At 44.1% G+C, this 20,589-nt stretch overlaps 1 protein-coding gene across 6 annotated transcripts in view; it reads right to left on the reverse strand.

Moving 5' to 3' along the window:
- GOLM1 (golgi membrane protein 1) overlaps window positions 1-20,589 on the reverse strand; it is a 182,373-nt gene that overhangs the window by 37,494 nt on the left and 124,290 nt on the right. For all 6 annotated transcript variants that reach the window (XR_005210703.1, XR_005210701.1, XR_005210702.1 and 3 more), the window contains 2 exons: window positions 4,823-4,877; window positions 1,498-1,600 (listed from right to left, as the gene is read on the reverse strand). Coding sequence is in view for 3 of the 6 variants with exons in the window: in XM_037797948.1 (XP_037653876.1) it covers window positions 1,498-1,600; window positions 4,823-4,877 (158 nt within the window). In the remaining 3 variants the exon portion in view is untranslated. The remainder of the gene's footprint in view (window positions 1-1,497; window positions 1,601-4,822; window positions 4,878-20,589) is intronic.

The following is a 20,589-nucleotide window of genomic DNA, read 5'->3' on the forward strand; positions in this document are numbered from 1 at the left end:
GACATTCTGTTGTGACAACCGGAAATGTTTCCAGACATTACTGAACGTCTCGTTGTGGGGGAAGGCGGGGGGACTGGCCCATATTGCGAAACGGCTGCCGTAACTGAATCAGCTTCGTATGTTTATTCTCTAATGATGTACCCACTGTAATGACTGTCTATTCATGACCTTTACAGATTTGTGTGTTTGGGGCTTCATGTATTTAATTGTACTTGGTTTTGAAGACAGTACAGTGAGTGGACACTCTTTTGGAAGAACATGTGAAATCAGCCCTATATGAGCAATGGCTGTGGGAAACATTTACCTATTGCTGGAGAAATACAGACAGGCAAAATCCTTTCAGAAAGCAAGCTGGCCATTTATACCTATGACAGGCTAAACTTACAATCAATTCTTTTTTAGAAGAAAATAATCCCCTCCTAGCCCCAAATTTTTTTAAAAGTTTTTATGCCAATGATGCCACTGATGTTGGACAAGTTATAAATAACCAAAACTCAGAAGCAACCTAAACCAAGGCACAGGGAAATGGGGAAGTAATTTTGGTAATTAAGTAAATCTCCATATGATGGATTATTCATATAAAGCAGCAATTTTTAATGATAAAACATTTTGGAGCAATACGAAATTTTTTATATATAAGGTTAATAAGTGAAAAATTGATTCAAAGATTTTTTATGACAATTATGTGAAAAATATGCATATGCTTAGACATGGAAGTGAATCAAAGGGAGAAAAGAGGAGTCCTGTGAGGCCTGGATCCCTGGGTGGCTGCTTCTCTTTGAATCCCAAACTTCCCGTGCTTTAGTTACATTATTTTATGAGAAAAAAAGGGGGGGGGGGGATTACACAGACACAACCTCATTCTCTACCTTCCAAATTGATTTTAACTCTCTTACTAAATGGAATTGGCTCACTCTTTAAAAGGTTCTTGTTTTGCTTTGAATAATGAAAGTACTCCATTCTTGCCGCAGAAATTCAGGAAAACACTGAAAAGTCTCAAGAAAATAAATATCCACCGTGCCATTACCCAGCAATAAACTGCATTGATATTTTGCCAACATGCCTTTTAGCCTGTGAGTTTGGTTTAGCTCACTTCCAAGCACTTTTGGAACACATTTTTAAAGGCTTTAGATTGTTGATTTAGCCAGTAACCTCTGCTTCATACGAATCATTTACAACAGTTTTAAGGACACTGGGGAAGTCATTAGTTGCTTCGGAGAAGAGCCGTGTGTGTGCGTGTGTGTTTCTCATTTATTTTGTATTATAAAGCCCACTGGCCAACATTTTTTCCATGGCTTTCTGAAGCACTGTAGACCCTTAAAAGAATAAAATCATTGTTTCTAAAGGGCATGAATCCTAAGCAGGGACCGCGCCCCTCTCACTGAGCCCGACAACCAGGAGGTAGAGTGGACGTGACACTGGACTCTGTCCAGCACCCTCAGCTCCCAGCACGCCAGTCTCTTGCACGGCGGGCACACAACACTGAGGTGCACTTACAGGTCGTAGGAGAACTTCCTCTCCAGATTGGTCTGGTTCTTCTGAAACTGGAGGACTTCATGCTGCAGCTTGCCGTAATTCTTCTGCAGGGACTTTAACTGGTCTAGGCCAAAAGGGTGACAAGTAAGTGCCCGGGACACCGACACGGCCGTCACACCATTCAGCCACAACAAGACACATCAAAATCCAAAGGGCAGAGGCAAGGGAATAAAGAGGGGAAAGAGAAAAGGCTGAGCATACAGCCCTTCCCCGGGAATCACTACAGCCCAGCCTGGGATGCTGGAACCCTGATTCTTTTTCAAACGGCTCTGCTTTTCTCTCTCAAATCTCCTTTTTGATCCCCATCCTTAAAACGCACAAGGAGGTTCTATTTGCCTGTTTCTTCCTGAGACACAACCACCCCAAGCCGCCCCACAAGGCCACACACAGCACCTTGTGTCGTCCTCCCTCTAAGCCAGCCCCCAGCCTTGACCCCGTGCCTGTGAGATGCTGGTTTTGACCTCTGCCACCTGTTTTTCAACAGGCCGGCATTATTCCCATCATTATTCACAGCCAAGCTATTCTCTGAGGCCCTGTGTTCAATCACCCAACACAGGAAATTCACCCACCCCATCCATGCTGTCCTAGCTGTCCTAAGGACGTGGCTCATAAAGCTCTAGAAAAGAGCAGCCCCTGAGCAAAGGGCTGAGCTGGGGGCAGGAGGAAACCCAGACACAGGGGAGACTCCAGCCGGGCCCGGAGCACAGCCCTGGACGGAGACCCTGTGATGGTTGATTTCACTTGGCGGCTTGGCCAGGTGATGGTGTTCCATTGTTACTGTGAGGGTAATTCGTGGTGGATGGAGTTAAACTAGCCAGTGACTGCATCTCTAATCAGCAAAGCAGCCTGCCCTCAGCCTTGTGGGGAGCCTCCTGCAGTCAGCTGCAGGTCTTAAAGAGAGAACTGGGGATTTCAGTACTTCAAAAGAATTTCGAGCTCCACTCCAGCCAGCCAGCTTCTCCCGGGGAATTCATCGCCCCCTTCGGAGTTTCCAACTTGTGGCCCTGAGGAATTCAGATTTAACAATCCCCACGGTCACCTGAGCCAACACCTATAATAAATCTCTTCATATTTACACACATGTACCCCTGGTAGGTTCTGCTTCTCTGGAGAACCCTACCTAATACACACTACACATCCCAAGGTCTATCCTCAGGACACTAGACCTACAAGGCTGCTTGAGGGGAAAATCAAATTAAATAAAAATGAAGGATCCCATGACCTACTGATACACGTGACATGGACCAATCTGAAAAGCAAACTGCTGAGTGAAAGAAGCTAATCTTAAAAGGCCACACAGTGCATGATTCCTTTTATACATCATCCTTGAAAAGACAAAACTGTAGCCAAGAAGAACAGCTCAGTGGTGGCCTGAGGCTGGGGCTGGGGCTGGGGTGGGGACGGACTCCAAAGGGGCAAGGGGAAGGGGGATTTCTGTCGTGACGGCAAGTGCCGTATCACCCTTGTGGCGGTGGCATGTGTGACAGGCATTTGTCAAAATTTACGGAAATGTACACTCCACAAAGGGTAAACATTATTGCATGTAAATTACACTTGAATAAACCTAACAAAAAAAATCACATAATCAAACTAAGTATGGGACAATGCAACACTACTCAGCAATCAAAAGGGATGAGCTACTGATATTCTCAACAACACGGATGATATCAAAACAATGATGCCAAGTGAAGAAGCCAGACAAAAAAGGGCACCTACTGGAGGATTCCGTTTATATAAAAATTTTTAAAATGCAAACTCATCTACAATGACAGAAAGTGGATTAGTGGCCTCCTGAGGGGAGGGGGATTACCAGGTGGCAGAGGAAACTTCTGGGGGTGACAAAGATGTTCACTGCATTAATTTGAGAGGTGGGGTTACTGGAATGTCTGCATATGTCAAAACCTGTCAAAGTGTACAAGGTAAATATGTACAGTTCACTGTATGTCAATTACACCTGATTGAGGCTGTTTAAAAACACTCAGCAGAGGAAAGGCTACGGGCCATACCCCTTCTTGGAGATGACCAGGCTCTGAGAAGACCTGCAGCAAGTGATCCATTTATCTTTGTTTAACCCTGAACTTCCCCAGAGCAAATCTGACAAAGCACCCTCTGTTCCCATAAGACTTAGTCTCAGAACCTGAAATTCCAGACCAGCACCGTTCCATACAGTATAATGCAACCCACACAGGCAATTTAAAATTTTCTAGTAACATTTTTAAAAAGTGAAAAGGAGAGAAAACCCAGGTGAAATCAGTTTTAACAATCTAGTTTAACCCACTCTACATAAAACAATACCATTTCAACATATAACGGATATAAAAATTAATATTTTGCATTCTTTTTTCCATAATAAGTCTTTGAAATCCAGTGGGTATTCTATATTTACAGCACATCTCAATTCAAGTGCTTCACTTTCATTGGAAATTCTTATCTGAATTTAGATTTCATAAAACAGTCAAAAAAGCAGATCAACCCAAGTTGTCCCAAACATACTTAAGTTTCCCAATAACTGAGTTGAGCACCCATTTTAAATTTAAATTACTGAGAATAAAATGAAAATTTTAAATTCAGTTCTTCCTTCCCCCTAGCTGCACTGCAAGTGCTCATTAGCCTCGTGAGGCCTGTGGCTTCCACACTGCTGAGCACAGGTGCACATCGAGCGTCCCACCTGGAGAGGCAGGGCCCAGGGCCCAGAGGGGCTGACGTGGTGGCACAGTTGAGGCCAGGGCCAGGAAACCGATCAGAGGACCCAGAGTTCCTTCCACCCATTCTAAGGCCACACCAGACCCTGCCGGCCCCTCCAATCCCGGTGGAGGCGAGGACACCTCATGCAGGGAAGTGTTAACACATGAACCAACTCCACTGCTGCTTCAGAAGGGCCCGGAGGAAAACAAAACCTAAACTGTCAAGATGAGTTAGGGTAACAAGGAAATGAAGTTGAGCTGGGCTGGACAGTTTTTATGCTTCATGAAGACAATCTGAATTCAGGGTGACCTGATAAAAACAGACCATATATACAGATACTATTTCTTAACATATTCATAAATGAGAGTCTGAATTCTTCTGTATTTAACAGCTAGCAACATATATTACTATTATTTTGAAAAGGAGAAAGAAACTAAGGAAATATATTTCAGCAAGGAAAAAGAAACTCATAATACTACCCTACCAATCATTAGATTGTAATAAGAGAAATTCCAAAGATTCCAGAGACAGCCCAGAGAAAAGGTGAGTTTTCCCTAAAAGGCCCAACATCTGACGTGAAGTAAAGGAGAGTGGAACCTACCTTGCAGAGTCCTGATGAGTTTCTCGCCTGTGGTGATGTTATTCACTAAAACCGCCTGCAAAGAAGATAGACATGAAATGAAAACACTCACAAACAAACAGCTTAGAAGAATCACAATAAGATGTACATGTGGAGGAGAAAAGGTTTATTTTGTTTTGGAAGGAGCAGCCCCCTCCTCCAATCTACAGCAGCTGCTGGAGAGGAGCCTGACATTCAGCTCTCGGGCTGGACCTATCCAATGTCTGCAGCTGAAAAGGAAAACGTGTGTTCAGAGATTTTCTTTCCAACCGCCGGCATGTAACCTGAGGAAGGAATAAAGGGATCGGATGCCTGGGTTCTGGTTCCACTCCAGGACACTGAGCAGCCTCCGTGAAAGGCCTGAGCCGGGATCGGCTTCCTTCCCCTCCCCAGACTCGGGTCAGCAACCTCAAGACCACCCATCCCTGAGCCAGCCCAAGAACATCCTTCAAAGGTCACTCTACCAACGAAGGCTCTTGACTCATTTTACTCCTGGCTTCCCTCTTCCACCCACAGCATCTATAAGCTCGGGGGGATGGAGGATACACACAGGTCATTCCACAAAGCTGGGAACGTCAACAACAGAGACGTTCAGAAGCAGCGACACCTGACTAAAGTCAATGATGAAAAGTAAAAAGAAAACAGTGTCAAGTGTAACAACTGTCCAACACATACCAAGTACTTACGCCGGGTGCTGTTCCAAGCACTTTACTTCTCTTCACTCACTCACTCTTCAGGACACTTGTATGAGGAGGGCAGTGTATCATCCCATTTTAGGGGAGAGGAAACTGAGGCACAGGTTTGCTTAAGTGGCTCGAGGTCACATGGCTATTAACTGGGAAAGTCAAACCTCAGGCCCAACAGCCACATTCCAGAGCCCATGTGCTTCATCATTACTTGCCAAATTGGAGGTTTAACCCGAGTAGGACACATGTTCAGACCCGTGGAGGTGAACCCATCTATAAATAGGACCTTGGGAGATATTATTATTATCTAAGGTATGCCAAAATTGAATGAGGGTTGACCTTAATCCAATATTGCTGGAGTCCTTAACAAGCAAAGGAAATAAGATGTGGAAAGAGCAGCCAGAAGCTGGAAGTCAATGGAACCTGGAAGAGAAAGGAGAAGACAGCCATGTGTGTTGCACTGTGATAGAAAAGCCAAGGACCAAGGATCACCAGCAGCCATGCCCAAAGTGCCCTCTCTCTTCAGGGAGGAGGCATCGCCTTGTTGACACCTCAATTTTGGACTTCTCTTAACCTCAATACAGCGAAATAAATTCCCATTGTTTATGTAAACCTTTCTGTGGTATCTGTTATAGCAAGCTCTGACAAACAAAGACATGATAATTTAATGGACTGTACCCAGCACACACACACACACCTGAAAAGGGGGGGAAAGACCATTAAATATCAGAGTTCATCACAGAAGTAAGTGGTGTTTTGTGAAGGCACATACACATAGCATATATGTGTGCTGGGCCATAATGTGACAGTTTCTTACTGTGTTATAGTCACCAAAGTCTGCAAAATCCTCCACTGCTTGACATGCTCCCAGTAATTCAGAGACACACTCCTGTCCCATGCCTGGTGAGTGGTGGCGAGGATGACTCTGTGCCTCTAGTTTCCTCTGTGACACCTCTCTCTGTCCAGCCCTCACCCCTTCTCAGGCCTGGGCAGAGATAAGGCTTATCAGTAGCAAGGGCTTTCTGCGATAAGGTGTTTTTATGACTACAAGGATGTTCTCCAAGAAATGGAGCACAAAAGGACCCACAGGAGTTTATTTTGGGAGATGTGAGGACATGGAACATTTCCTGGCACAAAGGAAAGAAGTCATGGTGATAACATCTGTAAAATTACTCTCCCAGGGAGAGATTATGCCCAGAGAGAACAGGAAGTGAAAGGACTGTACACGGTGGGGAATCAGGTTTACACAGCTCGTAGCTCCACCTTCTCATGGGAAGAGCTTGCAGACATTCGATTAAAAAGGCAAAAGATGACATGGAGTTTGAGAAGAGAAGTAGAAGGTTTGGGGGATATACTGGACAGGTGTGGCTGCCACCCCCCTACTCCCAACTCCATCCATGATTCCCACAAGCACAGTAAATGCCAAGTTACTGAGAGTGCAGGGAGAGTCAGGGGTGAGACCCAGAAGAAAAGGAAGCCTTAAATAATGCCTCAAGGAGACTTATCTGAGCAACAAACCAGGCAAAGCTGCTGGCAGGTCTCTCTGCCCTGTGCACGCTATGCACCAACAGACGCTGACAGAGGAGATATTCAACAAGTTAAGTAAGACAAGCACAAGTTTTACATTTTAGCAATAAAAGCAAGTTGGTGAAACTTCCATCTTGTATAGATATTAAAACCACCTTCCCTCTGAACCTTATTGCTAAAACAAAAAAGAAAAAGAAATGAATACTTAAATGATTATACACTGATTATAGAGAAAGCTGTGATTTCCTGGATAAATCCTTTCCACAAAAAAATTATGGCAATTTAACTTATCCTTCCTCCATCCATACCCATTTCCCTTAGCCCCTGCTCCTCCTACCCCCAAATAATCCATAGGAGAGTTTGCAACTATCTGAGCTTTTAGGAGTTGCTGCAAGTTGAAATGCCTGAAGATATTTCTGTCTTCCATAGGACTTTATTCTTCCAGAGAAAATATATCTACTTATATTCCCCACCTACTGACTCATGCATGGAAAAATACAGTGTCCACTTAGGAAAATGAAAAAAAGAATCATAAAATGCCATCAAGAGCTTTTATTTCGTTTTTTATTTTGGGAAAATCTTGTTGAGTCATTTTCAGGAGAACTATGAAAATGCTTCCTAGCTCCTTCTTGGGCTCAATACATTCTAATGGGAATAAATACCTGCATTAAGCAAAACTATTTTTTTTTTTTAATTATGTATTCTACTCTGAACAACCAGACTGTATCTCATATTTTGGTGCAGGCTGGCCTCTGGGGCGAGGAGCACTCCCTGGCCTTCGTGTGACCTGTCCCCTTCCCTCGGCAGTAGGCAAGGACGCAGGTTAAGTGTCACCAGAATTCAACTGAAAACGGACCTCGGGAGACCTTAGGATGAATTAACCATGTGCAAACTTATAACCATTCTAGTCTGAGAAATACTTACATTTGATCAAAATACATCTGCACTGGATTCCTAAAAAGTAAGCTCAACATTTCAAAGCAGCAAATCCACAATAAACTATCACATTCTGAAATCTCCATAGGATGTAAATGACTAACATTAAAAAAGATTAACTTTTGTAAAGATAACTGAAAGTGTGTTGTTGATTACAAAGAGAACACAGTTTTACTGCTATATTTGCTTGACTTATTAAAATAATCAATCTGCTCTGAGGGTGGGGATCTTCCCTAACTTTAAGCCTTACCTAAAGGCCACCCTCATCCTATACAACAGCTGTCACCACAGCCACCTACAATTAGGAACCTTGATAACTTCCTTGTGGTGAAACTCCAGTTAGTGCTGGTTTTAGTTTCCCAGCTGCCAAATCAAATGCCATGTAATGGGTTGGCTTAAACAACGGGGATTTATCGGCTCATGGTTTTGAGGCTAGGAGAAATCCAAAATCAAGGCATCAGCAAGGTGAAGCTTTTCTCCTCCAAGACCAAGTTGTTCTGGGGCTGGCTGCTGGGGTCCTTGGTCCTTTGCTTTTCTGTCACATGGCAATGCACATGACAGCCTCTCCTGGGTTCCCCCTTCTCTTCTGGGTTCTGCTGACATTCAGAATCTTCCTGTGGCTTTCTCCTCTCTGTGTCTGAATTTCTTTCTGCTTATAAAGGACTCCAGCAATAGGATTAAGACCCATCCTGGGCCATACCTTAACTAAAGTAACCTCATTGAAAGGTCCTATTTACAAGGGTTCACACCCATAGGAATGGATTAAATTTAAGAACATTTTTTTTGGGGGGGGGGGGTGTACATGTAGCTCCAAGCCACCACAGAGCCTCAAGGAAACTAACCTTAAAATGCAAGATTTACTCTTAATGATGTAAGAATGAAAGTTCATTTTTTTAAAAAACCCTTGCCAGTTTCAGAACTCTCCCAGAGCAGTGCTATCCATAAGAAATATGACTTAAGTCTCATATGACATTTCAAATTTTCTAACAACCAGTAACTAAAGAAAAGAAACAGGTTGGACAAAGGATTTGAATGGCTATTTCTCCAAATGATATATATACATGGCCAATAAAACACATGAAAAGATGCTCAACATTAGGGAAATGCAAATCCACAGTGAGAAGCCCCTTCATGCCCACTAGGATGATGCTAATAATAATTTTTTAAAAGTGTTGATGAGGATTCAGGGACATAGGACCCTTGTGCATTGGTGGGGACATAAAACAGTGCAGCTGCTGTGGAAAAGTCTGGTGGTTCCTCAAAAAATTAAACACAGAAAGCGTATGACCTGACAATTCCACTCCTAGGTATACACTCAAAAGAAGTGAAAACATATTGTGCTGCTTTGGATGTATCATGTTCCCAAAAATGCCATGTTCTTTAATGCAATCTTGTGGGGGCAGATGTATTAGTGTTGATTAGGTTGGAACGTTTGGATTAGGTTGTTTCCATGGAGATGTGACCCACCCAACTGTAGGTGATAACTCTGATAAGATAATTTCCATTCAGCATGGGCCTTGATGAGTTTACTAGAGCTCTATATAAGCTCAGACAGAAGGAACTTGCTGCTGCAACTGAGACAGACATTTTAAAGATGGCCATTGGAAGCTGACATTTTGGAGAACACCATTTTGAAACACAACCTTGGAGCAAGCAGACGCCAGCCACGTGCCTTCCCAGCTAACAGGTTTATCGGACGCCATTGGCCATCTTTCAGTGAAGGTACCCTATCATTGATGCCTTACGTTGGACACTTTATGGCCTTAACACTGTTAACTGTGTAACCAAATAAACCCTCTTTATAAAAGCCAATCCATTTCTGATATTTTGAATAATGGCAGCATTAGCAAACCAGAACACCTATGTTCACACAAAAACTTGTACACAAATGTTCACAGCAGCATCACTCATAATAGCCAAACAGTGGAAAATGTCCATCAACAGATGAATGGATAAAGAAAATACAGTATACCCACACATGGATTATCATTCAGCCATAAAAAAGAAACAAAGCACTGATACATGCTGCAACATGGATGAGCCTTGAAAACACCCTGCTAAGTAGAAGAAGCCAGACATGAAAGGCTGCATATTGCAAGATTCCATTTATATGTAAGTCTGGAGCAGGGAAAGCCAGAGACAGAAAGCAGATCAGTGGCTACAAGGACGGGCGGGAGGACTGGGGAGTGACTGCTTGATGGATATGGGTTTTTTTGGGGGGAGGTGTTAAAAATGTTTTGGTATTAGATACTCATGATGGTTATACACATTTGTAAATATACTAAAAAATATTGAATTGTACGCTTTAAAATGGTTAAAATGGTATATTTTATGTTATGTGAATTTTCTCAATAGGAGAAAAACAGGTGAAATATTTTATTTAACCAAATATACACAAATTATCATTTCAATATGTAGTCAATAAAAAGTTACATATTTTAAATATGTTACATGTTTTTTTCCAACGAAGCCTTCGACATCTGGCATATTTTAGCACATCCCAGCTGGGATACTCCAAGCGCTCACCAGCCACAGGTGCTAGCAACAGCAGGGTCCCAGAGGAACACAGCAGAAGGGAAGAGTCCGGGAGCTGGAAAGTGTGAAGCAGTTATTTACATGTGACACCCTGTTGAGATTACACACACGCACATTCATGAACACCACTGACATGTCTGCTTAGCCTGTGGGCCAACAACTGGAACACCGAGTGTATATTCCCGTAGCAACAACAGAACAAACCGGGTAAGTAGCTAGCCCAGTCCACAACTCCATAACTAACACAATTAACTTTTGTGATTAAAAATACACAGACACAAAAATGCATGCACTGACTAGATATTTTATATTGAGGAATTATTAGGGTTTTCCTAGGTACAATAATAGTATTCTGGTTATGTTAAAAAAAAAAAGGAAGGAACTCTTATTTCATTTTAGAAATCCATCCTGAAAAGTTTTTGGATAAAGCAGTGTGAAATACTCGCTGACTGTGATGTTGGATACTGGGGGTTCATTAGACCATTCTGTCTACTTTTTCATGTTTAAAAGTTTCCACAATAGGTCTACACACACACACTCCCCCAATCTTGTTTCACTGCCAATAATTCAACTGAAAAGTGAAGTGAAGAATTTTTTTGTTACCTTAAGTTCAAGGTTGATTTTACAGGAAAAGAAAAGCGAATTACAAGATGCTGAGATAAACTTTTGAGGACATTCAGAAGGAAATATGGGGTCGTTTTAGAAGTACAGTTCTCTACAGTTTGCTATTTTTTTATTCCACAATAATAAAAGAACAGTTAAATGATATGGATTTCACATGTCCAAAGGGGCAGGGGGAAAAAAATGTCCTGTGAAGATTCTGGTTCTGGGTTTGCTGCTCATTTGCTCCTTGACTTAAATTCTTGGACCTCAATTTCTCCAAGTGGAACTTTAAGGAGCTCGCCTGCAGTGCCTTATCAGGGGCACACTTCAGATGGCACAATTCTTTACTTTTCTGTACTACCCCTGCCCCCAACTCCGTGGCGCACTGAGCATCTCTGCTCCCCTCACCCCCTCCAGATGCCAGCAGTACCCTCAACTACACATGTGTCACTGCAACAAAACACACACACACAGAAAACCTCCCATTCATTTCCAAATGGCCCAGGAGTAGGGGTTGAGGTTTACACATCAAACCATCCTTCTCTCCAAAGAATCATCCACGGTCCCTCCTTACACAAAAGGGACAGCAGTGCAGCCGCTCCAACCAGCAGGGTGTGCAAGGGGAGGTCCGGGCTGGAGAAGCCTGCACACACACACACACCACTGCTCCTCAGATCAAAACCTGCTGGCTGAACTTGAAAGGTGAAATCACTGCCCTCCCCCCTACGTGGGATCAGACACCCAGGGAAGTGAATCTCCCTGGCAACGTGGAATATGACTCCCGGGGAGGAATGTAGACCCGGCATCGTGGGATGGAGAACATCTTCTTGACCAAAAGGGGGATGTGAAAGGAAATGAAATAAGCTTCAGTGGCAGAGAGATTCCAAAAGGAGCCGAGAGGTCACTCTGGTGGGCACTCTTACGCACACTTTAGACAACCTTTTTTAGGTTCTAAAGAATTGGGGTAGCTGGTGGTGGATACCTGAAACTATCAAACTACAACCCAGAACCCATGAATCTCGAAGACAGTTGTATAAAAATGTAGCTTATGAGGGGTGACAGTGGGATTGGGAAAGCCATAAGGACCACACTCCACTTTGTCTAGTTTATGGATGGATGAGTAGAAAAATAGGGGAAGGAAACAAACAGACAAAGGTACCCAGTGTTCTTTTTTACTTCAATTGCTCTTTTTCACTCTAATTATTATTCTTGTTATTCTTGTGTGTGTGCTAATGAAGGTGTCAGGGATTGATTTGGGTGATGAATGTACAACTATGTAATGGTACTGTGAACAATCGAAAGTACAATTTGTTTTGTATGACTGTGTGGTATGTGAATATATCTCAATAAAATGATGATTAAAAAAAAAAAAAAACCTTCTGGCTGAACTCCAAAATATCCACTATTCTAAACTCCAAGAAGCTGAACAAAATCCCCTTGCTCGACTCCCTGATCCTGCATGACGTAAGCACCACTGAGGAGGGAAGGGAGTCACTCCCTGGGAGCTGGGATGAGACACCTACTGCCTCAAAGGAGAAGGACTTTTCAAACATAACGAACCGGGAGGGTGAGGGAGGCAGGAGGCACCTGGAAAGCACAGCTGTCCTCTGGCACATCTCCCGTGCAGAGGGGTGGTCAGCAGCCCAGCACCCCCACAGCATGGCTGCCAGTGTGTGCAGCAGCAGGGAGGCACAGTGCTGGGTGGGACACACACCACCCCAGGCTCGTCCCTCGGTGGGGAGGGACAGAGGGGGCTTCTCCACAGCAGGCAGTGAGCATGAGAATGAGAGAGATGCAAGGAGCAGGCTGGTCACCACGAGAGTCCCTCATGGCTCTGGGGGCAACAGAGAGAGGTGTTAGGGGAGAGAGAAATTGGGTCTAAGTTTTGAATTCAAAGAACCTACTCTTGGGGGATTAAAGAAACTCTGTGAAGAATATCTCCAGGACACTAAAAAAGTACAAGAATTTGCGACTTGGTTCATTCAAAGGCCCAGACAATGGCAGGGGCACAGGAGAGTGTGCGTGTGTATGTGTCAATGTGAATGTGAGAGTGAGTCTATGTAAGGACATGAGTGTGGGTGAGTGCAAAAGTGTGAGTACATGGGTGTGAGTCAATGTAAGAATGTAAGGATGTGACATGAGTGAGCAAGTGGGTGAGTGTGCAGTGAGTGTGGGTGAGTGTGCAGTGAGTGTGGCAGTGAGTGGATGTGAGAATGTGGGGTGAGTGGGTGTGTGTGGATGAGTGTGCAAGTGTGGGTATGAGTCAACATTAAGAATGTGTGTGAGTGTGCAAGCTTCTTGAGAGTTGATGTAAGAGTGAGTGTGCAAGTGAGTGTGCACGAATATATGGGTGTGAGTCAACATAAGAATGTGAGTGTGAGAGCATCCATGAGAGTGAGTGCTGAGTCAATGTGAGACAGTGAGACTGAGAATGTAAACGGAAAAAGTAAAGTGGGTGCGAGTGAGGGTTTGAAAGACACAGGGACAGAGTGAGGTACTAGAAGTGACAGTAGGGTCCTGGTCAGAAAGGACCCGGGAAGCTCTAGGCCAACGGGCAGAAACGCAGGACGGGAGCTATGACTGCAGGTGCACACACACAAGTCAGGTTAATGGAAGGGGCTGTTGCAACCAGGCACGGCGGCTCCACACACCCAAAAGAGCTCCTGCCAAAACGTCCCTGCGCTGTTAACGGAGGCAGAAGCAACATCCTCCCACCCCACCAACTTCACATCTTGGCTGGAGTGGGAAAGCACTGTGTGACTCATGGGGAAGGGTGAGGCTGCTCCCAACACTGACCCTGGGACGACGGGGGCAGGTCGCCAGGTGCCCACAGCCCTGCAGAGCGAGGCTCCGAGGGGACGTTTCCACAGGGCAGATGGGGAGGGAGCCACGACAGAGAGAGTCCACCATCACCCGGGGGGCCTTCCGTGGGCTTTAGTCCTTTCCTTTCCAGATGGAAATCTAACAACTTCCTGGCTCTCAGCTGTCAGAAAGGTGACAATTTAACAAACTCTTTTTGCCAACAGGTGTACACAGACACTTAGGGACAAAAGAGAAAACTAAAACTGAACTACATGTACAGGTTACGTGGCCATATCCACTGTTCCAGAATATATCACATACATTTTTCTTTAATACGAACAACCACAGAGCTCCACTTAAGTGTATGCTCTGGCCAAAGCCAAAGAGGAAAATAAATTAAAAGATAGCTGGGTCATATTTTCTTCATGCATTTCACCTCAAATGCTCATCTTGTGTGCTGGGTTAAGTACAGAAAGTGAATGAACTATTTATAACTCACCAAGGGAATTCTGGATGAATAGAGAGCAAAACAAAAGCCAACCACAGAAGCAAAAGCCTAGTTATCATTATACCACCTATAGCAAGGAAATATGGAAATGCTCTCTCTAGGAAGTATGAGACCAAGTTTGTTTCCATCCCATGAAGAACAAAATTGAGCAAGCACAGAAAATGCAGGCCAGGTTTGTTCAACCACTAATCATCATGGGTGACTTCACATTGCAAGACCTTGTTTTCCATATGCAGTTACAACAATAAAAGCAGATCTTTCATCAAGGAAGCTTTCCAAGTTGCCTCCAAGGTCCAGAACCCCAGGCCCCTTTCCTCGAGGGTAAGAGATGAGGACTTACAGGGAAAGGGAAAGCAATGGAGAAAACCCTCTCTGCAAAAACAGCTGCCTGTAGCCCAGGTTATAGTAAAGGAGATTTACATGAATTTCATTCATTTTACTTTCTCCTACAAACTAATTTTTTTTAAGTGGGAGATAAACTACTTCAGTTTAATTACAAAGCTGTCTTTGAAGCCCAAATCCAGTCAGCAAACCAGAGAATTTACAATCTAATAAGATTGAAAAATTTCAGGGAAACAGATTTCCAGTTGATTTCATTGTCCTGTTTTTAATTTTTGCCTCCACCCAGACCTCTCTGCGTCCCATCTGTCACTGAGGCCTGTCGATTCCTCTTCCTGGATGTCTCTCAAATCTATTCACTTGGCAAAATTTATCCTACTCCTTCCCTGGTTCAATGCAACATCGTTTTTCTGCTTTAACTATGGTGAGAGCTGCCCTTTGCCCTGCTCTCCATCCCAAGCTTTCGCCACACCCGGATCTAATCACCTTGGGCCACCATTTAAAGCAGCCGTCAAACCCAAGTCTAAACTCCCTAGCAGCTTAAAAGACCCTTCACCAGCTCTTCACAAAGACGGTTCCAAAAGTAAAGGAAGAAGCCCCTGCCCCTCCCAATGTTAAGGCTTTGAAGGCCAAGAAGGCAGTGTGGAACGGCGTCCAAACCCACATAGTAAGACCCACATGTCACCCACATTCTGGCAGCCCAAATATCCTCAGAGACAAGCCTGACCACTGTGCCATCAGCAAGTTCTTCCTGGCTGCCAAGTCGGCCACGAGAGAAATGGAAGATGACAAAGCAACCGTATGCACTGTGGATGTCAAGGCCAACAAGCACCCTGTCAAACAGGCTGTGCAGAAGCTCTGTGACAGCCAGCCCAGCTCACTAACCCTAAATATAAACTTTTTTCAACATTAAAAAAAAAAAACCCTTCACAAAAGGGCCTCCACATTCCTCTCTAAACTTCATACCCCAACATCACTCTGCTCAGGCCCCACAACCAGCAGTCCTCCCAGGCCCACCTGCCCACCTTCCCACATGCCGTGCACACTTCCCCAAGGGGTCCTGCACTGTTTCCACTCCTGAACCCCTCAGACACACTCACCTGGCATGCTCCAGGTGAGCAGTCACCCTGAGCACAGCTCTCCTGTCAGCTCACGTGGCACTGGGGCACCCCCACCCCAGCCTGCCTGGAGGAGGATGCAGGAGATTGGCTCCTCCGTCTGTCCCGTCCTCCTTTTACCAGACCTTCCTGTACAGCAAAGCTGGAAAGCTAAAATCCATTTTCCAGACTCACTGCAAGGGGAGATTTGGATTCCAATTAGATGCACTCATCTGAGACTTGAATGCTGAACTGAGGGAAGGGTGGGAGGTACAGAATTGACCAAAGAATCCAGTGCCCTGATCTGGAGCCACTGCTGCAGGGCAGCCTTTCTGCTTAAATACCTACTGTGGTTTCTTTGCAATCAGACTCTGATACACTCATTTACTCCTCTTTCTCCGGCTCTAAGTAGGAAATGCACAGACAACTGGACGTGGCCTGATTCATCACTGGGCAACTTGCCCAGTGCCTGGCAGAATAAATTCCAAATCGGTGGACAGAAATAGACACAGAAACTTAATGGAGATAAAAAGAGGAGAGCTGTTCTGGAACCCTGGATTCTTCAATCAATCACAGGGATAAAAGAGGATGAAAATCAAAGAAACCAATTTTATCGGCACAAGTCCATTCTGGTTCCCCGAGAAAACCCATCCTCCAGAAGAAAATCTTCATATTCCCAGTTGCCCAGGAAAAGCTGGCCCAGAGAGAAGAAGCTGGCACACTCCGAGAACATCTCACTGCACAAGGTGACAGCGCAACAGAGGCCAGCAGTCCCGGTGTGGCCACACACTGGCCACTCACCAGGTCGCAGAACCACCACGTGGAAATGAACCTTCACTCCACCTTGTCTCAGAGCTAACACTGCCCATCTCTAAAATCATCTGGGTATTCTGAGAAATTATGTGTTCATGTGTGTGAGAGTACTCAGATAGGACAAGACAACCAGACTTCTCAATATTATTAATTTCCTTTTAGAGAGACAGAAACTTACAGAGAAAGTCACGCACATAAACCAACACAGCTGCATGTAAGAAAGCAGCCCCCATCTCAGCAAGGACTGATTGGCCAAGCCACACCCAGGTTCTCCCAGCATCCCATGTCCCCAGACCAGGAAACTTCACCAACCTGCCATTTAAAACAGAAAAGCACTCTGAATTAAACATACACGCCTCAAACAGTGCTTCCCAGAGCCCCCCGAGCCCCAAGTCACCTTGCAAGAGTGGAAACCTGGAGGCTCAAAGAGACCACCCCAGACACGGTCGAGAGTGAGGACGGCAGGACCAGGCAAGCCCAGTGTCTCAGGACAGTATCTCCACTGAGGAATCTAATAATGCGGATGCTGACTCCTTCTCTCTGTGCCACACTCATATTTTCTGTTCCAACAGTAAGGAACCAGTTATTCCTTCTGATATAGAAGCATATTTAACAGAACTTTTACCTAAAAACACTCAAGTACAATTTCCAAATGATAAAAAGTCGAAAGGCCTTACTATAATAACTGAGACAGATGATTCATATCCTTCAAGTCCCATATTAGAAGATTATACTGAAGGAGAAAATAAACAGTTAAAAGAACTGCGAATATTTTCAAGAAAGCAGAAAGGTCTTCTCAACCTTCTTAGACACAGATAACATGTAATCTCCTAGTCCTCTGTGAAAAACAGGATGGGCTGTGGCTGTTAATTTAATCACAGAGAAGTCGTAAATAATGTAGCAAGGCTGAATACAGTCCTAATCAAATGTATAGCTTATTGGCTAAACTAATCAATAAAATAAAATGAAAAAAACCATATTAACAAGTTAAAGACAAGTAATGGTAATCTAATTTTCAGATTTTATACAAGTATGTTATATTGCTGTTACAGAAATTAGTTTAATTAGTAAAAATATTTTTAGTAGAGTTTTATAAGTATTTAAGGCTAAGACTCTGATAACGTGGATACCTTCCTTTGACCTTGAACCACTCATGAATTGAGATGCTTCGCTTTTTAAGACATTTGTGTTCATGAAGCATCATTTAATGTAAAAATAGAATATGATTTGATTGAATGTAAACCAAAAGCGCTATAAGTTCTCTGTAACTGGAAGAAGAATGAGTTCTCTGATCTAATGTCTGGCTGCATCTGGAGGAGTGGGGATTCCCAGGCTTGGTAAAGTATCAAGTAATTTTTACACTGTTAACTTGTTCCTTTTATCTTAAGTGCTCCTTTAGTAAAAGTGTGTTAAAGGTGAATTGTTGTCTGGAGTGCTCTTTACTTTTAAACTACTGTCAGTCCCTATACTCTTAATTGAGTGGGAGGTTACTTGATGAAGCCCAAACCAACTGAATCACGACCTGATTCGGCTCAGGCCTTTTCTAACGGAGATCATAGGTTTGAGATGTAGAGATGAATCTGTGACACCAGCCAATCTGAAGGCAGCCGTCCCGCCACCGTCCCCAGCTGCCTCTAGCCTGAGCACAGCCAACATGCCCATGGCATCTCCTCTGAAAGATACAGGAATTGTATTTCCACTACAAAAGAAATGCTACACACACGATTTTCTTGCACTTTTGCAGTGTTAATTTACATATTTTAACAAAGAAACGAAAAATATAAATGTCAAAGCGCATAAACTGCTGCAAGAAAGCAAACCTAGTGAGAAAGTCACAAATGCAGATATTGAAAATGAAGTTCTTTCTGACTCTAACTTTTGGCAAGCAAAAATGAGCACAATAGCAGGAAGCTCCATGTTCTCCCTGATAAAGTGCTGAGTCCCTCGGGGACTCCCAGACCCTTCCCCCCAACATTTCAGACACTGCGCCAGGGCTCCCCTGCCTTCTGCCGCCTTGTGGCTGCTGATCAGCAACCAGTCAAGGGGGTACCCAAGATCTTGCCAAGTTTTCAGACCCAAAGTTACTAACCAGTAACTCTGGCCAACAGAGTAAAAGAATTAATTAAGTAACCCCGTGCCATCCGCAGGAGATAACACAGACAGACCCCGACAAGGGAACCCTCCCTGGTGTTTGCCAAAAACTAACTAAAATCCAAGGATCTGTTTCTATTTAGGGCCCTTAGAGATCTGTTTTATGTATTCCCAGACATACACCTGTGAAAGGAAAACAGTATTTCACTGGGTGGTTGTGTGAGGATTATTTATACATAAACAAATGTGGGGTTTGAAAACATGGCCACAAGTTCTCTGTGACTCCCTCTAAAGATGGAGTCTAATTCCTCTCCCTGAGCAATCTGGCCTGGCCTCACTGACCAGCTTCTAATGAACACAGCAGAAGTGACATCGCCGACTTCTGATGCAAGGTCAAAAGGTGATACGGAATCCTGCTGGCTGGTCCTCTCTCTCGTCCTCCGTCAGGAGGCTCACCCCGGAGCCCAGGCACCTCGGGATGAGGAAGCCAAGCAGCCACGTGGAGAAGCCACATGGAGGTGGGGGCAGCCCCAGCCCAGGGTTCCGGTGACAGCTGCACTGACCACCAGACACATGCGAGACGGAGCCTTCAGATGCCCCCACAGCCTTCAGGGCAGCCCAGTTGATGGAGAGTGGAGCAGAGAAGCTGATCCCGCTGAGCCCTGGCCAAACTGCAGATTCATTAGCAAAACAAACGTTGGTCATGGTTTTGAGTCATTTGTGCTTTGGAGTAAGTTCTTATCCCGCAACTGACAAGCAGAATATACAAGTTAAGAGTTGAACTGTGCCCCACCCCACACCCCACCAAAAGATAACTTCAACTCCCAATCCCCAGTCCTGTGAATGTGACCTTATTTGGAAACAGGGACTTTGAAGATGTGACCGGTTAAGATGAGGCCAATCTGGATGAGAGTGAGCCTTGATGCGATGAGCAGTGTCCTTACAAGGAGAGAGAATTTGGACACAGAGAAGACAGCCATGTGGAGGAGGAGGCAGAAGTTGGAGACATGCCTCTATAAGCCAAGGGCTGCCCAACCAGAAGCCAGGAGGGAGGCGTGGGACGGATTATTCTAGAAGATCAGGGGAAGCACGGCCCTGCCAACACCTTGACGTCAGACTGCAGGCCCCCAGAACTTTGAGATAATACATTTCTGTTGTGTTAAGCCACCCAATTTGTGGTACTTTGTTATGGCAGAGCTAGGAAACTAAGGCAATTTGTAATTCCGTTCTCCTGAATCGAATATAGATCTTCATGAGTGGAAAAATGGGGACGAAAAATTAGATGACGAATAGGGTGGGATGGAGGGAATGGGAAGATGTGGGTGTTCTTTTTGCTTTTATTTTTCTTTTGGAGTAAGGAAAAGGTTCAAAAATTTATTCTGGAGATGAACACACAACTGTATGACGGTGCTGTGAATAACAGTACACTATGGATGACTGTAAGGTGTGTGGATACACCTCAATAAAACTGTATTTTAAAAAGTAAATGAACGATGGGGAGGAGGAGGGGAATGGGATGTTTTGAATGTTCTTTTTTATTTTAATTTTTATTTTGTGTTTTTGGAGTAATGAAAACATTCAAAGATTGTGGTGATGAATGCACAACGCTATGATGATACTGTGAACAACTGACTGTACACTTTGGAGGATTGTATGTTATGTGAATATATCTCAATAAAATTGCATTAAAAAAACAAAAACAAAAAATATATATAGGTCTTCATATTCAAAACATATAGCCACCTAGGCCAATTAGATATCAAGGTAGTCTACAAAAGTTTCCTTCAGCAAATATTTATAAAGAATCCTCTT

The sequence above is a fragment of the Choloepus didactylus genome, chromosome 10 (genome assembly GCF_015220235.1).
Source record: "Choloepus didactylus isolate mChoDid1 chromosome 10, mChoDid1.pri, whole genome shotgun sequence".
Taxonomy (NCBI): domain Eukaryota; kingdom Metazoa; phylum Chordata; class Mammalia; order Pilosa; family Megalonychidae; genus Choloepus; species Choloepus didactylus.